This window comes from Paramormyrops kingsleyae, chromosome 21 (genome assembly GCF_048594095.1).
Source record: "Paramormyrops kingsleyae isolate MSU_618 chromosome 21, PKINGS_0.4, whole genome shotgun sequence".
Taxonomy (NCBI): domain Eukaryota; kingdom Metazoa; phylum Chordata; class Actinopteri; order Osteoglossiformes; family Mormyridae; genus Paramormyrops; species Paramormyrops kingsleyae.
Window position 1 is genome coordinate 16,076,430 of NC_132817.1, and position 19,887 is coordinate 16,096,316.

The 19,887-nt window shown below is 44.8% G+C and overlaps 1 protein-coding gene across 9 annotated transcripts in view; it reads left to right on the plus strand.

Annotated features, from left to right (window-relative positions):
- Window positions 1–11,887, plus strand: part of lpp (LIM domain containing preferred translocation partner in lipoma) — a 101,794-nt gene extending 89,907 nt beyond the window's left edge. For all 9 annotated transcript variants that reach the window (XM_023797935.2, XM_072704492.1, XM_072704494.1 and 6 more), the window contains 3 exons: window positions 7,284–7,462; window positions 7,885–8,005; window positions 8,527–11,887. In XM_023797935.2, coding sequence (XP_023653703.2) covers window positions 7,284–7,462; window positions 7,885–8,005; window positions 8,527–8,655 — 429 coding nt within the window. In that variant the 3' untranslated portion in view covers window positions 8,656–11,887. The remainder of the gene's footprint in view (window positions 1–7,283; window positions 7,463–7,884; window positions 8,006–8,526) is intronic.
- The last annotated feature ends 8,000 nt before the right edge of the window (window positions 11,888–19,887 follow it).

The window sequence follows — 19,887 nt, forward strand, 5'->3', positions numbered from 1 at the left end:
TGTGCTCTGGGATTTGAACCCACAACCTTTGTGCCGTTAGAGCTACAGGAGCATTCAAAGTAAAGTTTAATTATTTTCAAATTAATATATACTTTGCAATACACCAGTACTTGCCTCCATTGGCACTGGAAGGATTTTCAAATTGGAGGAGACCTAATTTACCCCGACGGGGGGGTGGGGAGTGAGGGTGGGGGGTTGGTGATGTATATTGTGATGTCGCAATGGGCGTACTATGTGGTATAGGAGACTTGTAAAGATCATTTTAAAGATCTCATCAATTAAAATAAGACTAACACTGATTAGGGTACAGCTTCACAAAAACACATCTAAAAAAATAACTGATTCATATGATAAAATGAGTTTGTGTGATACAGGCCTTCCATCTCCGTCAGGTACTGTACTGTATATGGGTTTTGTTTTCCTGCTCCACATGCATAGCGAATTGGCCTCAGTAACAAGTGGATTCATAATATTTATGTGAATTTGTGTGTGGGGGGTGTGTTTCCCCCGTTCTCCCTATTTCTGATGCCCCTGCTTGTTTCCCTTTTCAGTTCTGGGGGGGCTGACTTTGCCGTTCTACACATAACTCCCCAGTTGGCCATCGTGTTCATTCTGAGTGAGGGCAGTTGATGGAAGTCGCCATGGTGATGTTAATAATCGCTTCCCGGGCAGGAGGCTCTGTCTCACCGTCCTCAGCAGTGAGCTGAAGAGCCCCTGCAGTGACGTGTTTCTCCTGAAAAGAGAGGAGATGGGCCTGAATCACTCGCGCGGCGTTTCTCAGAAGTCCCGGCCGGCAGGGCGACGCGTGGCATTCCAGGAAATCCCACACAGCACTCTGTGCGGCCACCTGACGTGTCACACTCCTGCTCGCTGCCTGCATTGTTTAAAGATGCGACCTCAGACCGGCCTCAGATACGCACGCCTGTCTGTCACATGGTGGTCTCAGTGGGGACAGTGGGGACGATGCAGTGGCCCCCAGCTCCACCCTTGTTCAGTAGTCGTGACTCTGTACCTCTGTGCACCGCAGCTCAGCCTTGCTGTGGACAGCAACCTCACACTTTCATTCCCCCTCCTATTATGAGCTGCTTGACCACAGACATTCATAGACGTGGCATTTTCAGGGCTTCTTAGACAGTGAACCACCATGTAATGCATATAGAGTAGCAGGGATTTCCAATGTGTTGGCATCTGCAAATCGGTTTATGCTGTTCAGAAATTTTATAAACCAGTAAAACAGCAATTTCATGAGTGTACTGTTTCCATTCCTGTCAGATATGAACAGAATGTGCGAATGCGAGAGGGCATTAAAAATTTGAAATGTATAGTTAGTATGTATTTTTCTAAATTAACCCTCCAGCGTTCTGTGGCCCATTGGAATACTGGTCCACGAACCTGGAATTGGGATCCCCTAATATAGAGCATAGATTATCCTGTTGGACCTTAGGACCTTGCTGTCCCACCTGTTATCGGAAATTCGGGACAGTTGTGAGCCGCGCTGTTTGTATTCAATGGGAGCGACTCCGGCGCCACGCGCATCATCCTCATCTGTTTCCTTCACTTTAGTCCAGCGCTTGTCTCCAGGCAGAGTGACTGTCACTCTCTGACAATCGCTCCCCTTTCTGCTATGGCAGTATGGAGGTCTGGCGCGGCCGCTTTGTCAGTCCCCACTTTGCATGGAGCGGTTTCTGTGCCACGATGAAGCGATTAGCGACAGGCCGCTATTGTTTTCTTCTTCCCGTTTACGGTGCACCTATGGGCCGTGCCGTCGCCCGTGCCGTCGCCCGTGCCGTTGTCGCCCCAGAATCACGTTCCTGCCACGTTTGCATACACCACGCGTGAGGATGCGATTAGATTAGTCGGGCATGTCTCACGCGTTCAGTATAGGATTGAAGCTGCGGCCTGCTTTGCATTTCCAAGAAAAGCACTATATCCCTCATTAATCTGTGCTTCAGGGCCTCGGGCTGTGTTAAGGGGCCATGAGTATTTGCGGATACAGGCTTCAGTGATTTTAGGCCTGAGTTACTGAGATACTCTGACTCCTGTAAAGCTAACACTCCTCGCCGCATCAAATTATGGGGCTCAAGATCACCCTTGGCCCCTATGGGAGGCCCTCCGTTAAAAGCCTCACGCGGAGCGCTGTAATTTCGCAGGATGAAGTGCTCAGGTCACAGGGATCGATTCCTGGTTTCATAAGTAAAAATACGTTTCGAGTAGCTCCACTCGTGCAAGCTCCGAGGCGAGCTTCCTGTGCATTCCGTTACCACTGGCTATGACGGCCAGGTGGAGGCGTTGCCTAAAGTCCCGCTATCCCAGAATGCTCCATTCTTCCTGTGCATAGGCTGCAGCCTCTGGATCTGCCATTGATCCAACTTTGACTTCATTACCTAACTGTCACATGGGGGGGAAAAGGAAAATCATTGAATCATTCTAACAGTCTTTGCAGTATACAAAAAAAGCATAGTATGTTTACAGCTGGTATAGAAGCATTTTGGTTCTATACCAGCGGTTTTGCCTCCAATTAGTTGCATTAATGAATTAAATAAACCGGAATGCATCGGGTCATGTCTGCCTGCTGTGGTTATATCTTGCAGCCAGAGATTGAACGTGACACGCACTTACCCTCCTGCATAAATAATTAGCAGCAGCAGGCTCTTTGGCTCCTGTGTGGTAATATCGGCTCTTGTTTGGGGTGAGCTGCCCTGGGGTTGTGCTTTGCCACCAGCATGGGTAATTTCCACTGAGACCTCCCCCCCGCCGACTCTGACAGATAGAGTGCTTGGGCTTCCTAAGGAGGTGTTTTCGTTTCTTCATTGCCCACCAGCTTGTTGTTCAGTCCCGTCCAGGCTGCTGTTTGTCAGACTCGCCGTTTCCTACCTCTTGAACACGTTTCCACAAACGGGTTCGAGCACTTGCAAGGCCAAGTAAAAGAAGTCCCAGCAGTAATACAGCAATCTGCAGCCTCGTAGCAGAAATTAAATGACAAACGAGGGTTGACCGGAAACATTTGTTCGTTTGTCTCCTTTGGATACCTAATTGGGTATATCTGATAATCTGAGTTCTTCGCTACCCTATGTTGAACACGCTGCTAAGAATTGTTTCTAAACCCATGTTTCCTTTCCTCTTGTTTGAAATGGTATTGTTTACTTAAATCAGTATTAACTAGTCTTCAGATCGATGCAACACAATATGTTATTTATAGAGTATTTCCCAGGGTTAGTCCGTGTTTATGCCAGGGTCAATGTGCATTTTGTATACCTGTTACTGTGTCATGTGACATGCAGAATGTGCAATGGCCCATTTTCAGCTTCTGTGCAGAGCACACCTCTTCTGCAAACAGACCGAAGCATTTCAGGACTGTGACTCATTTGTGCTGCAAAATAATTTCCTCCCGCCCTAATTTCCACCCCTTTGCCAGTGCGGCGCTTGGTCTGGGAACTCGCTGTAGCCTGTCTGCCCCTTCCCAGGGCTGAAGGTCGATGGCCGTGAAGGTCACAGTTTCTGTGAGCTCAGAAGTGATCTGTATCTTAGAGCGAGTGGACAGGCGTTCACATTTCTGAACGGCTAGGTTCATATGCTGTCAGAGTTGTTTGGTGTGCCGAAGCCCACTAAGCGGAGGTGGAGAGTTCAGGTCCAGAAAGTAAAAAATCCAGACCAAAATTTGTTTCAACCAAACAGTTATGTAAAATGAGGCACAGACACAGGGTACTCAACTGCTTGGCAAAAGCAAAACCTTGGTCAGGATTCTTAGATTCTGGACCTGAGCTATCCACCTCTACCATAAAGGAACCTAATAACACGCAAAGACTTGACTCTGCATTGCCTGTTACTTTGTGTCAAACACAGCTGACAGTAACTTGTGTTATTACTAGAAATATTTACTATTGCGTCAAACGAACAGGAAGTGGGTTTGAACAAGTTAAGAAATCGAGACGCGTTCCAGACAGGCGTCCCCGGTCCAGCTTTTGGCAAATCCAGACCCTGATGTATTATAATATTGCATTAACATTTCTAGAAATAACAAGCCACTTCTGTCAGTGGTTTCTTAGTTGACGTTTCGAGGTGCCACTTGTGAAATCAGTGGCCTGAAATTGTGCTGATTGGCAAGCGATGGTGAAACCTTAATCACTTGGATACGGCCCATAGGGTACCATCTTTACCACTAAGATGTCATGGTCCTCATTCACATGTGCACAAGGATCCAGGAAAAAAAACAATAAATACCTGTCCTTCAGCCCAAGATAACAACCTGTTTTACTTTGCTATTGATAATTATGCTGTCCGTCTTAGCACTGTGCAAATTCATCTTTTCACTCTCCCTCTGTTTCTCTCTCTTTTTTTTTTATGTTTAATTGCACATGTAATTGCACAATTCTTAAGTCACCCGGCTAAGTCATTTCTCCTCTCCTCCACCCAGCTGCTCACGTACGAACTTTGCGATGCTAATGTCTCTGATTAATTTGCTGTCAGAACTTTTTGTTGCGCTTCAGAGCCAAGCCCTAACAGAGATGAAATGGTGAAGGACTTGCACATCATGTAAACACAGTCCACCTAATTTATTCTATTTATTAGACTTTTAATTTCAAGAGCAACTGAAGTGGATGTTTATTATCATTATTATTATTATTATTATTATTATTAATCATCATTGTCGTCATCATTCCTAAGAACTAATAATCCTGAATGCACTTATTTTTTCGAGTTAGATTCAATGATTGTAACGTACTGTACAGCTCTTGCTCCAGTGCTAACTTGTCCTTGTTACCGGTCGTTCATTGGAAGCTCAGCCTGGCTGCAATTGCGACTAGTTGATTCCTTCACAGCTGTATGCTTGAGATGTACCTCCCTTGTACTTTGCTAGTATGTCAAAAAAAAAATAGCATGCTAGTATGTCAACATAATAATAATAATGTTGTGGTTGTTATTAATGTTATTGTTCTTATTGTTTATATTATTATTATTATTATTATTATTATTTGGCACATTTTCCTGTGTGTATGGATTTTTTTTGCGTGCCCTGCAATTTCTGGGACTGGTTCCAGGCTCCCAGAGATCCTACAGTGGAAAAGCGTTTGTAAGGTGGCTAAATGGATGTTGCTAATGACACATTACAATGCAGTTCCTCACTGTTGGTGCTGTTGGGTATTTGTCAAAGCATGTTAGGTGAAGTGTGCCGCGTTCAGCAGCTCTCCGCTCTCCCAGTGCCTGGCTTGAGTTCTCAGCTGACCCCGTTTTTCGGATCCAGGGGGGGAATAACACTTTAATCATATTGGTCTGCTTGTTTGGTTGACTCACCACAAAAATGTTCAGAAGAGAAATCCAGGGATTCAAATAAGCATCTTTGTCCCAGGGAGGCTTCTAAACAGTGTGTACGGAACAGGGTGGGATGTGAATCTGTAGCCCCTGCAATGTGCGGAAAAATGCGAAGCCGGGGTAGTTTGGCGTAATTGATTAAATGGCCACCAAACTATGGAAAATATGCATCGCAAGTGGGGGGCAAGTGGGGGGCAAATGGGGGGCGGTGTGACGTAGCAAATGTGCGAGACTGGAAACATTCATTCCCTCAGGCCTGCAAACGCCAGCGGTTGTTGTCCTATGGGTGTCAGAAAACAGTTGGACTCTATGGGCACCAAGGGAGAGCCCAAGTCGGATTGGACACGCGCTGCCCACTCGCGCCACAGCCAAACGCCGACTGACCTAAATTTTGCTCTGCGTTATCTATCCAGACGTATGTTTAGTCTCCTGGGCAAATACTTATTGAAGCGTATGAGGCTGGGCACAAATGATACACGCTGAAATGCGTTGTGCTTGGAGGCTGGATTGTAATCTCTGGCCATCCTTCAATGTCTAGTGCCCTCTTGTGGCCATCGGTGCCTCAACGTGCTGTTTTTAATTGTGATTTTTTTTTTTTTTTGATGATGTACATGGGGTTTTTGGTAAAGCATCTTTAAAACTTATTACCAGGCAATGTACCCAATCATGTAAATCACCTGGCTCAGCTGTGACGTTGGTGCAACGATTACAGCTGCGAAGGGCTTTTCTGACCACATTTTCTCAGTCTAGAAGTTTTCCCTCTTTGGAGTTTCGGGAAAATATTGAATGATAAATGTTGAGTTGTCGTAATAAATATGCATGATTCTGAAATTAAGTGGCGGGAAGTAATTGAACGTACCCTGGAATTGTGGGAAAAGGCGTCACGTGCAGGCAGGCTGGGTATTGCGAGGTGGTTCCTGCCACACAAATCATTCCTCGGTGGACAGAAACGGAAGCCCGTCGTTCTTTGAGGTGCCCATGTAAAACAGTCTGAACAGCACCAACGTGTCAGTTGTTTGCAAACCGTGTTGCCTGGTACTGGAGGTCTGCTCTGTTTTATCATGCAAAATCAGATGCTAGGAGTCTGCATGCAACTGGTCATAGATCTTAATATAAATCAACATGTCCAGGAAGCTTGTAATGCAGCTGTTCCATTTAAAGTTCCGTCCAACAAAAAAGGGAGAAAATATATAATATATATACACACACACAGACACACACAGTACTTGTTTCATAATTTAATCTCAAAAATAGAGGAGGTACCGCCTTGGAAAATGTATTATCTTCTTATTCTTTTTTTAGCCATCAGCTGCCACTGATTTTATATATAATATAAAATACACACACACTCTCTCTCTCTCTGTCCCTGATTTAGGATCAGCTCATCCTCTCTCAGTCATAGCTGTATCTGGGCATTGAAGGTAGATAATCAAACTGATCCGGGACTCGTGCCAGCCGTGTCCGTAACACCGGCATCAAAAGGCCCATTCTGCTGACTGAACATATTACAAAAGAATGTTTGGGGACTTTGCCCAGTCTGAAATACTCTCACATTGACTGTTAGTCTGACCCAACTCCTGGCTCCCACTGTGTGTATTTGTTTCCAAAGTATTTTTAAGGATCGATTGGATTGACTCAGACATATTTTCTTAGCTGGTCTCTGTGTATTTGCTTACCAGTCAGCAGAGTAATCTGAATCTGCTTTATCTATTCATGTACAAGTATGTACAAGGCAGAAAGAAAGTAAGTAAAAGTCCAGACCAAGATTTTGCTTCAACCACCCAGTTGAGTACATAGAGTCTCAGTCACAGTTGTTCTGGATTTTTACTTTCTGGACCTGAATTATCCACCTCTAGTACAAAGAATTTGTTCTTGTTTGTCCAGTCATACATATTGCACATATTAATATGGATTAAAACACATCTGTATATTACTTATTTAAATATGTGCCCTGGATTTTATACCCCATGCAGAACACCCTGGAGACGTGCCATGTTTGTGCCCAGCCCATCATGGAGCGCATTCTGCGTGCCACGGGCAAGGCTTACCACCCGCACTGCTTCAGCTGCGTGATGTGCCACCGCAGTCTGGACGGCATCCCCTTCACTGTGGATGCCAGCAACCAGATCCACTGCATTGAGGACTTCCACAAGTAAGGCGTCTGCCGGCTGACACGCCCCTCTCTGGTGACCCCGCCCATTGACACGCCCACACTTCTCAACACGTGCCATGCGTTATTCTGAGCCTTTGAAGATGTGTACTGTTTCCCCCGTTATACACAATGTATGCCTTTTAGAATAAAGCCATTATTTTAAAATCACTATTTTAAAACTATTACCAGCATTGTCGGTTATGAACAATAAAAAATAAATGGCATAAACTGTATGCAAAACATGGAGAATCTAAGGGAGTGATTAACGGTTAGGGCTGGAAAATAGAAGGAGCGCATAATTTTGGAGCTTTTATTTTGGGCTTAGTGAGACTTAGTTAGATGTGTCTTTGGGGCTGTGCATTTTGGCTGGTATGTACGTGTCTGCTGGTCTGAAGGACGCTGCCCCCTGTCTGCCCTGACAGGAAGTACGCCCCGCGCTGCTCCGTATGCAAGGAGCCCATCATGCCAGCCCCTGGGCAGGAGGAGACCGTGCGCATCGTGGCTCTAGACCGTGACTTCCACGTGCAGTGCTACCGCTGTGAGGTCAGTGCCCCGTCGACACGGCGACCTGTCTACATGTCCCGCCTAGGGCTTACCTCCCTCATGTCAAGATGGCCCTGGTTATCATTACCAGAAGTTAGCACTTCATGTAGAATGACTAAGGAGCTGTACTGGTATCCATTAGCTTCTTATATTAGGCCCTGCTCTATGCTCTTGTGTGGTAAGCCTACATTTGCTCAATAAAAAGCCAGACAAATGAGTATAAACATGGATCTGTTTGGTTGGACGTATATTACACTTAAGTGCTGAAACAGATTGTCAGTGTGCTGAATGCATTGCTGGTCAGCCTAACCACAACCAGCACCCCACGCTGAAACTTTTCCTGTGGGGTGGTGGGAAATCATTGACTGGGGACAAATACGTTTCTGACTCTGAGGGTGCTGACCAGCGCAGGTTCTGACCGCTGAAGGCTCTGTCTGGTTTGAGGCTCCTCTGCCGGACCTCCCCGTTCTTCAGAGACGCCCGGTGTCCTCCGCGGCCCTGACGTTGTCCTCCTCCTGCAGGACTGCGGCTCCCTGCTCTCCGAGGGCGACAATCAGGGCTGTTACCCCCTGGACGGCCACGTCCTCTGCAAGAACTGCAACACCACGCGCATCCAGGCCCTCACTGCCAAGGCCACCACCGACCTTTGAGGGCATTCCGGTCCTGCCTGCACCCCATAGCCCCCAGCAGCAGCCTGCACCGCAGCACTCCGCCCCGGACTGGCTAATAATCCCCCAACCTGAACCATATTACCTACACAGTGCTACTCTGCTACATACCACATATCCTACACTGTCGCCCAGCAATTCACCTCAATAACCCTTGTGATCCAAACCCACGTACCTTGCAGGGGCACGTCCCGCAGGTTGAGCTTCCAGCCAATCACATTTGAACACACACACACACACACACACACACACACACACACACACACACACAAACAAGACCACCTTCCTCTGTTCACTGAGCTCAGGCAGCACTTCGGCAGTCCAGATGTTAGGCCTCAGTGTGTGAGCAGGTACGCTAATGTCTAACCGGCTAATCTATGCAGCTTTCCCAGCAGTCTGACCACGTAGCTTCCTGTCAGCGCTCAGGCCATTTGACGTGACTGTCAACGCTTAAATCCTTGTGTATAATTGGGCCGATGGTCCAGGCCAAATGCCACCCAAACTCAAATGTTTGTGAGACGTGAGCTCCGTAGGTATAACACGGGCGCAAGAATGTCCAGATTTTTCCATCCGTTCACGGCCCAGAGAGTTTGGTCTCGGCTATGCAGCAGTTTACTGAAAAAAGGGATTGTGCAGTTTGAATTCTCTTCACTTCATATGGCCCCTTTTATTATTGTTTAATATTAGCAATGCTACATATTTTCCTATTAGTATTGGCTTCATATAATGTAGGAGACTTGCACACTTAGATTTATGCAGAGCCAGTAATTGCTTTACACAATCAGCTGGATTAAGCAGTAGGTTTGCACTTAGTTGAGTGAAGATTATCCTTCCTTCACAAATAGTTCTTTTTTTTTGTTTAGGTATCCATTAAAACATGGTCTTTTACCAGTTTGGTTGTGAGATTGATATGCAGTAGTATAAAATATAACTCAGTGACACAAGTCATAGGTACTAAGGAAGGTTTAGCAGAAACATGAGTGAAATTAGTAATATTAAATTTTTTCTTACATTGTGTGACAATCTAACATGAAATTGTCATTACTTATAAATATGAAATCCAGATATTTGTTATATTTAAGGTTACTTATTAACATTGCTGGTGGGTACCTAGACCAGAATCATAGGGCTCATTTTCCAGACTTTATTCCTTCCCTGTTGCTTCCTCCCTTTCTCCAGAGAAGTCTTTAGTGAAAGCACAGTGCATTATCAGAAAAGTTGTTTAAATAATTGTTAAATACTGCTCTAGTAAACACCTATATACTTAGCATAGATGCTGGCAAAGAGAGACATCAGTGTGTACACTTAAGTCCAAAGACAGAACATTTACCAAAGATTGCACTTGAAAAGGTTTATTGAATATGTATATAAGCAATTTATGACTCGGAATATGCAAGTGAGACTCGTGTGCTGCGCGTGTCGCAGCGGCGTCTGTGAAGCAGTCCGCCTTGGGGCCCCGTCGCTCACTTTCAGCCATACCTGCAAATTCACACTGCTTCGGACAGCTATTTTAGCTGGAAATAAAAAATGTGCTGAGCTTTAGGCAACTATGTTGAGAAATCCTTTATCTATCACCTTTTTTTTTCTTCCTTGCTTTATTTCTTAATCCGTTTATTCTTTCTCACTTTCTTGCCTTCTTTTTTACATCGTATTTAGTCCAATGTGTTACCTCATATTTTTCAGATCCTCTCTTAAACCAGCCCTGAACTCACACTTCCTGCGAGGTGCAGATACCCCGTTAGCTAGGAAACACTATACCGTAATTCGCAGTTCACTTTAAATGCCTTTTCGAAGTGCTGCAGCCACGCTGAAATTATTTAACTGCACACTATGGAAACGTTAACTTGAGAGAGAGAGAGAGCTATTGTGACCCCAGAAAGGTAGATTTCGGCGAAGAATTCTGAAAATCCACCCCAAAAAGGGGGTCCCCCTCTCAGCTTCCCCAGTAATCACTAGTCAGGCGTGGTGCGTGGATTTAAATACTGCGCCAGATGAACTCAGATCGGCGTTTTCCCGAAGGATCCGTGACTGGTGGGTTTAATATGAAAATTACCTGTAGTGCACGGCAGGGAATGCCTCGTGTCCCCTCAGGGAAACGCACAGCTTTCCTCCCCCCCCATTCCCACTCAGTACTTTAATATTTTTAAACTCATTTTACAAAGCAGCGCTCAGAGCAGTGCTGGCGTTCCCTACAACACGGTAATGGTTTTCACATTCCTTATAAATAACAAAATATTTAAAGAAATTATGCAAATTTATATAAGGTAGTATACCTTCTTTGTTTACTCACCTTCCTTTTATTTCCAGTGTTATTTAAATGTGGCAAAGTAGCCAAGCAAAGTGCCTTTAGCCCATGAATGTTTTAGTGCTTAATATTCTTCTTAAGGGTAATAGTATCGTGGGACCACATGCAACTTTATAGTGCTGGGGAGATTTATTATTAGATATGGCCTATACTTTTTTTTTTGTTGACAGCGATCAATAGCTTAATGTTTTTTGTTGTTTTTTTTGGGGGGTGGGGGAGGGGGGGGTGATTTTTATTGTCATGTGTGTTGTGTTACATCTGGAAACCGTTACTACTTCTCTGCACCAAGAGTGTGTGAAGTTAAGCTGCGTCTCTGAGGTGTCTTGTACCATCACGTATGAGTTAATATAATCTGCCGGTGTGACGCTTTCAGAGGTAACCGTGACGCCACGGAAAAATGAGAAATTGCTTATCGTATTGTTACTATTTCTAACCATTTATGGAAGTGCAGGCAGCCCATGTTCTGTGACTAATCACGATGCTGTATTGAGATTATGACCATAGAAATATTACACTAATCTGTATGAACTGTGGAAAATGTTTCTAATACCATGTGTTATTCTATTATGACGTCACAAGATGTGGACGTTAAAGGTCTTAGGTCTTAATCTAGTTTAATGCGGAGGAGATGTGAAGTGTAATGTTCTCCTAGTTCTTATTGGTTTTGAATTCAGTAGACGTTTCTGAGGCAAGGGTGCCATTCTGTTCTGTTATACTACGCCACAGGTCAGGTGTAACGAGGTCAGGACAATCCCGGAATGCAAGACTTGTCTCTTATCACCTGTCTGCTTCCAAGCAACCTACATGCTGTCTTTTTAAGTCGTCGGCGTCCTAAGTCGGGCACATTATGCAAACTGTTTACTTTGGATTCACCTCTCCTGCATTAATAAATAAAAGCTTCAAAATGGAGTTGTCATCGTGTCATTTCCTGATCTTTAACTACAGTTCTTTCTGCTGAGCAGATCTTGTTGAATCATTCTGGCAAAGTATAATTCCGTAGTGGTAAATAATTGCCTGCATCGATTGACATCAAGTACATCATACATCTCCGGCTCCCCTGACCGGGATAAGCGGTTAGATTAGATGGAAATCAAATATCCTGACATAAGATGGGCATTTCCAGGGGATTGTAAGTCAAGCTTGACATGAATGATTTTGCTTAGAGTTTCACAAATTGTTTAGAGTTTAAAAATTAAGGCAAAGAGTGTGTATGTGTGTATATATATATATATATATATATATATAAATTATTTTTTTTTGCTGTGTTTTAATAGCCTTCATGAGCTGCGAATGCACTGTGTGCATGTATGTGTGTCCCATTCTCCTCCTCAGCCGGGGATTTAATTTGCTGCTCATTAATCTTATCTACTGTTTACAAACAAATTGATGGCTTAGGGAGCCCTTGGCTGACTCTGAAACTGCACTCTTGGCACAGGATGGTGCTAAGGGCCCAGGGGACAGCCTGCTTTTTGTCTGGTCCTAATGTTCCGAATTATGGCCTGAATTATTTACCAGGAACCGGGAGAGCAGAAGGCAGCAAAAATAGGCCGCAATCGTGCATAATCTTACGTGCCCCATTTAAAATTAAGCTGTAATTTGCTTAGATTTGCATAACATTACAATATATCTTGATGCTCCTCTGCTCCGAGCCCAATGTTTAAGACTGAGCATCTTTTAAATACTGGCAGCAGGGGGCATGACTGTTAGGCTGCCACAGGAGATGATATAATCTGCAAATTTGTTTTAGTCTTAATAGGTTTTTGGAAGGGGGGGTGTTGAAAGCACAGCCAAGAATATTATATTGCTCAAATATTTAAGGTATCCTGGAATTCAGGCCTTGCGTATCTGGAACCAAATGGATTTGGAGTGTGTTCAATGTTTTTGGGCTGGCTAATGGTATTTGTTAGGGGTTAGTGGTTGTCAGGGGCACACTGAGATGATGGGCATTATATTAATGAGATGTACATAGTAACTTTTTTTGCTCCTGTGACACAAAATTTCTGGAAGCCAAATCTGTCAACAACATAAATGATTTTTGTACTAGGTAAACAAATCAGTAAGTAACAAGGCTTTATGTGCAATATAAATGAAATTGTTTTGCCTATGCAAATTAAATTGTACTGCAATGGACACTATTAACTTGTAATACTTAATTACAGGTTTAGTGTTTCAATGATTATTTGTAATAATTAAGTAAGTGTAATAATTAGAGATGTAAACGGCCTGAATGTTGCAGCTGCGGTGTGGATGGTAGATAGCGTGGTGATTTTTAGTGCTGTTCTAATTATTACTGCAGGAAAGCAGCTGCTGTAATGGTGAGCGACCTTTTTAACGTGGATTATACAGGCCGAATGCCCATTGGCTGAAAAGGCATGTTTGAGGTTAATGATCTGCTTGTGTGTTAAAGTATGTTTCTGTCAAACCGTTCAAAGTATCATGTATGTTATGCTCAAGTAGCATTTCAGTAACAGCTTGTAGACTCGCGCTTGAGTGTAAACCTGTCAATGTGGTTAATAGTTATTTGGTGCAGATAATTCCACAGCTTGAGGGAAAATGCAGAGGACAGCAATGGGGACGAGGGGTTTTCTGTCATTTTGTGATCCTGTCAGCAAGACTACTGGCTGTTCTTCTACCCCCATCGGTCCGTCTGAGATTGGGATCGTTGGTGGGCTGCCAGAACAGACTCGGCAAAGTCAAAACACCGTAAATCAAGGCAGGCTGTAAACATTGTTTAAGCTCTGCCTTCATGTGACGGGGGGGGGGGAGACCGACAGCAGGAGCGTATGCTAACGCCACCGCTTAATTGAAACGGCCCGGGAGAAACGGCGGTCCGAGTCGGTATGAGGTCACCGCTGGAAGCGAGCCATTTAACCGGAGCGTCGATGCACGTCACAGCGACATCGTCCTGGGAGCCTCGGTCCGGACTGGTTGCGTCGTCACGGGCGTGTTTGCGAAATGGGAGGCATTTCGTTAATCACGACGGGCCGACTGAGTCACCGCCAGCTGCCTCTGTTTCTGTTTATCTGCGCGCTGCAGGGAGGATGCATTAGTGCAGGGGCCAGAGCGCGAAAACAGCCGTGGCCACACAGGCCTGGAGCTGCTTCACATTCCCCATAACATTTTAAGCTGTTGCTCCTTGGTAACTATTCAAAAATGCCAAACTGTTGTTCCTTGTTTTTCTGCAGAAAAAGAACATGCCTTATTAAAGTTATTCAAAGCAGCTCTGAGTTTTTTTTTTTTTTTTTTCTTTTTCAATTTCTTCGTTTTGGTATTACATTTATTTCCTGATTTTCCCTTCCCAGAATGCAGTATTTGTTTTCCTCTGCATTTGAAACTGTTTGTAATTAAATCCCCTCTTAAATTACAAAATGCACTTATGTGAAGAACTAGGGTTAAGGCGCAGAGTGCCTCTGAGCATCCTGAATATTCGTATAACAAAGCCGGAACAAAAACGTAATCTGAGTGCATTTTCTGAGAATTGGGTGCTTCTGTTCCTGTGATGGGATCCCATGTGGGGGAGACACTGGGGACCAACCCCCCCCCCCCAGCTTTAGTCCGCAAACCTGCTCTGGCATTTTGCTGCTTTAACTGCCCACTGGTTGAGCATAACATAAAAGGCTTTTTTTTTTTTCATCTCGAAGGCCTAGTTAGTTTAAAATAGACACGAAGAGTCATATGATAGAGAGAGTGGGAAACATGATTTCCCAACAAGCGGAGCTGTTTAAACAATGCAATGGGGTCTTGGGAATGTTACGCAGATTCTGTGCCCTACAGCGCTTCTAGTTATAAAAGTGGCTTTTGAGAAATATCGAAATCGATAGTGTTTTTTGTGCGGCATGTTATTCCAGGGTTGGAAAGTTTCTTTTTTTTTTTTTTTTTTTTTGCCTCCTCTTTTTGTGAAACGCACTAAAGTGAAGGCGAGATCACACGCAAGTAGTCCAGCTGGTACGGATACACGCTATCGCTCCACGTAGTCGGGGTATAACAAAGGCAACTCAGGCACCCGCGTCTAAACTGTGCGGCTTACACGCTCTGAGCATGTGAGGACCGTCAAACCGTGCCCGCCTCCCACCGCCGCTCGCGTTGGTGCCACAGCTACGTCCAACTGCCTGGCCTGCCGTACGCTCCCTAACCGGCCTACCTTACAGGTTGGTTAGGCCTCCTGTCTCAGTCGGCGATTCGCATGGTGCCAGAGGGGGAAGCCTTTCAAATATCCGTGCGCCTTCTGAAGCAGCACTTCACTAGATGAGGCGGGCGGCGAAGCGCGGCTGTCTGATCACCTGTCCGCTTTGAAACGGCGGGTAAACTGTGCCCGCGGTCCCATAAGGGGGTGTGAGCTGCCGTTGTCGTGACGACAGGGCTCCTTTGACAGGTCGCCGGAAGGCTGTGATCAGCGCAGGAGCGCGGAGAGCCCCGTGACACCGGCATCCTTTTCATCCCACCTCCGTCGCTCAGAGAGCGGATGAAGCGAGCAGGGAAGACGGCGTTTTGTACATCGCTGCCCCTAATTGGATGCGGCGTGCTCTGCTGCATTGTCGAAAATTCTCAAGTGCTGCTTCAGTGTCAAGTACATTCCGCTGCTAATTTGGGAAATACGAGTAATGCAAAGTAACCGACCGTAACCTGTGGCCTTTGTCTAAATTGGCCACTTTACCGTAACCAGATTGTCATCCAGGGTGACTGGGGATCCCCATGACGGTAATAAGCCGTTATGATGGATGGATGGATCAATGCAGTGGCACTTGAAGGCCATGTGGCACCTTAGGCAAGCTTTGATTTGTCGTCCCCCCCCCCCGGCAAACTGCCTAACTTTTTGCTTATCTGACGCATTTCCGTCCTCCTAGCTGCAGTGAAAATAGATGGGTGGTGAAAAAAAAACTTCTACGGGGGAGGGGGGGTCTGCGATGGCAAAAGTTGTCGGGCTGGGCGAAGGTAAATGATGTTGACAAGGGGGCCCACCCGCTCATAAGATGCCCCTGCAACTGCCCGCTTTCCCCTTGCCAGGACCCACCGCCGGGCAGGAAATGGCAAAAGTGTAGAAGATACAGGCTTGATGGAAAACAGCTGAATTCTTTGTTAAAAAAGTGGCCGCGTCGGTCCTGTGGTGTTTCGCGCAGCTGTCCCAGTTACCAGCGAATTCTGGCTACAGGCAGCAGGAAGGTTTCCAAGGAGTTACTGGGGGCTTACGGGGACTGGCTGAGTCCTTGGCAGGTTCTGCCGTGGAGACGTGTAATGAGACTTCAGGGACTGCCATCAAACGGGGGGGAGGACACCTGTTGATGCTCACAGTCAGTCACAGGCTAATTGAGGCTGCCAGGTACCCAGGCCCACGTTAAACGTTTCACAGACGATTTTGCTGGAGGTTTTGAAGTCCTCCTTAAGGGGACTGCCGGGGATTTCACGGATTATGTCCCTAACATTTGTAAATAAACAGTGGGATTTTTACGAGTCTTGGATCGCAGCTCTTCATCAGCTTGACGGATTATAAGAACGCAGAAATAAAGCAATCAGAAAAGAAGGGAAAAAATGCTGACTGCCCCAATAAGAAATCTAAATTTGTCTATACCAGTCTTTTTTTCATGATTGTTGCCTAGCTGCTATTGACTGGAGGTGAGGTTGAAGTTTCGTGTGAAGTTTTTTTTCGCTTCTTGCTTTATGAATAATTTCTAATTAAAAGTAGTGAATGGTTAAATGAATAATGAATTATGCAGTACAGGCCCATAAATCTCACTTTGGCTGATAAGTGAAGACAAAGCTTGGTAACATTATGACAATAAATGAATCAGAAACTTGAAAATGTTTTTTTTTTTTTCCTTTTCCATGAAAAAAGTTATTTTGGAGATTTTTTTTCTAGTACAAAAGGCTTTCTGCAGTCACATTCCACACAGAACAGCTGGCTAGATTTGAAAAATATGACTGTATTTTCTTCCCTTAAAAATTTTCTGAGTCAGAGTCAACCCATAATTTTCTCCTGTTTAGGCAGCAAAACAAATCTGATCAAAAGCACAGAGGTGCCATCTGCCAAGGACATTCCTGGCGGAGCTTCCAGCAGACGCACTCGGATAACTTTTCCGAAGCTCTGAGGTTCCAGGAATTTCCATCTCTCTTGTTGCGCCTGGAACTATAAGCTATTCTGCCTATTGTGCACTCTGCTTGTTAGAACTACACAGCCCTTCTGATTGTTTTCCATTTGTTAGCCACAAATGCTGGAAATTGCCTCTCAGAGGTTTATAAGTCTGTGACCACCGGTCCACGTCTGCTGAGACACGCCCGATTGGCTGCACCTGATGCTGTGGTGTCGCATTTAAGATGCCTTGTTGCCGGTTTGGTCCTGCTGCAGTTTATGGTAAATGTTGATCTCCTCCCTCAAACATGGGCGCTCCAGCATCACAGTTCAGGATGGCAGACGAGTTATTGCCACTATGATTTTAAGTCATTCTGGAATTGGCAAGGAAAAGATACCTCTATTAAGCCTGTCCAGTTTTTTAAAATATGACGTATCAAGACTCCATGGTTTTTAAATCTGCCTTTTTTCCTTGATTCAGCTTCCATGTTCATTTGCAGATTGCTGCCAGGCTCGATGTTCCCTGCAGTCTCCTAAAATCTGTCCTAATGAGACACGCTTTAGATTGGAGGACTCTTAAATGTAGAATTCTCTCCTGGGCTTAGTAGATGCCATTTGCAGATCTGAAAGTGGTTTTTACATGCCGTTTGCAGATCTGAAAGCTTCATCCTTATGGTAGGTTTTCTATGAGTAACAATTTCTCATCCATTGAACATTACATTTCTCTTTCCTTCTGTAATGTAATGCAGCCTTTTTCAAGCAGTGTGCCATAGCTAGTGTGTTTTTAGAACTGGCCAGGTGTATGTGTGTGTGTGTGGTCCAGATATACCTTACCTTGTAGGGACCAAATGTTCCCACAATGTGACGAATACCCGTTTTTTTTTTTTTTCTGGTCACCATAAGGGGAAAAACTCAATTTTGTAAAAAAAAAAAAAAAAAAAAAAATTGTGACTGCAATCCAAAAACAAAAAATGTAAAAACTTTTGTATACTGTTTGTTTACTTATGGTTAAGGTTAGGGCTGGGTAGGAGTTAAGGTTATCATTGTTAACATTAGTATTTTTCCCATAGAAGTGAATGTGGAGCCCCCAAAAAGATATGATTACAGCTCTGTTTGTGTGTGTGTGTATATAAACTAAATAAAATTAGCTTATGTATTAATAGTTAAATTATGAATGTACTTTAAATGGCTTGAAAGCTTTGTCTATAAGTGACTTTTTATTAATGTTATTTATTTTTATTAATGTCCAATAGGCTTTAAGTGCACTAGTCGCGTCATAGAATGCAGGCAAGAACAAGAACATACTGTACTACAATTGACACCCGTTTGTTTACAGAAGTTCTACAATTTGCAAACTGCCCTATAAAAAAAGACGAAATAATGGACAAATTCATCCTGAACCAGCAGGTTAAGAGCGATGTGATATGTGTTACTGGTAAGAGCCACTTAGTATTATGCTAATCGATGGTGTGCCCTGGGATAATTACCTTATGAGAAGTGGGCCGTGGCAGAGAAAGGTTGGGAAACACTGAAGCAATGCGCTATATTTCAGTTGGGCCGGCGTTCAGGTCAAACCAGGTACTGATGCAATGACCTTTGACCCCTTGGCAGAGCCTGGTCACTTAGTTTTGCCAGCTCAGGTGTCACATAAAGGATGCAGCTGCGTGGGGCAGTGTGCAGTCTGTGGGTTACGCCCGTAGGTGCCTGGTGCATGCCGGCTGCACGATCGGTTCCGCAAATGCGGAACTCGGAAAGTTGCCATGTCGCTGGCCGATCGGTCCCAGGCTTTACGCCCGTTTCCGGACCCGCACATAACAGACGGTTTATAGTGAAACTTTACAGCTATATATATATATATTTGGAGGATTTTCTCGGCTCTCGAGATACTCTGAGGGCTACATGAAACACAGAAACGCGGATCCGACTGTGCCGTAAAGTCTTCTATGACAAGCTTTTACGACCTGGGACCGATCGGCCAGCAACGTGGCGGCTTTCTGAGTGCGCGCGCATGAGCGGGACCGGTCGTGTGGCCGGCATGCATCGGGCACCTACAAAATCTCTTAACCTATAATCGGAAGGTTGCTGGTTAAAATCCCGTGGCTGACAATACCACCATTGGGCCCCCGAGCCGAGCGCTAGACCCAAATTGCTGCTGGGGCACTGCATTCCAGCTGATCCTGTGCTGTAACTCCCAAACTTGCTCTCATATGAATATGTGTCTGTGTGTCTCACAGAGAGCAAGATCGGAGACAAAAGCACGATTTTCCCAAAGAGAGGAATAACGTATCACCTGTTCCTTTCTATTATTTGTGAGAAAAATAGTGCCTCTGTTTTATATCTAGTGTTTAATGTGTGGCTTGTTTTACATAAACTGACCTTTTGTAATGTACTTGATTTCTTGATGTTGGCGTTAATATTGGAGAAGAAACTTGGAAGAGCGATGATAGGTCTGAATCGAGTGATTCAGGCTTCAATGACAAAAGCAAACTGCTCTCTGAATCACTGACAGACCTGTTTAAGGAACAATGTTTTTTTCCATGTTTTTTTACATGCCCCACAATGAACGTCTGTCCCAACACTTTTGCATTATTCATTGTGTGCGAAATATCAGTGACAATTGCAAATGAAATCGGAACACAGGCGTGCTGGGGGGGGTGGGGGCGGGAATTCCCCCGAGGGCCGGGTGGCATGAGGCGGTGGAAGTCGAGCCCAGCGCGTGGAGATGCTGGCAGGCCGCTGCTGTTGATTAGGTGATATTTGCGCAGATCTCGATCCCGTTTAACGAGATACAGTTATGCAAATTCCCAGACAGCATGCAAATGAAAATGCCAGGTCTTGAATAGCA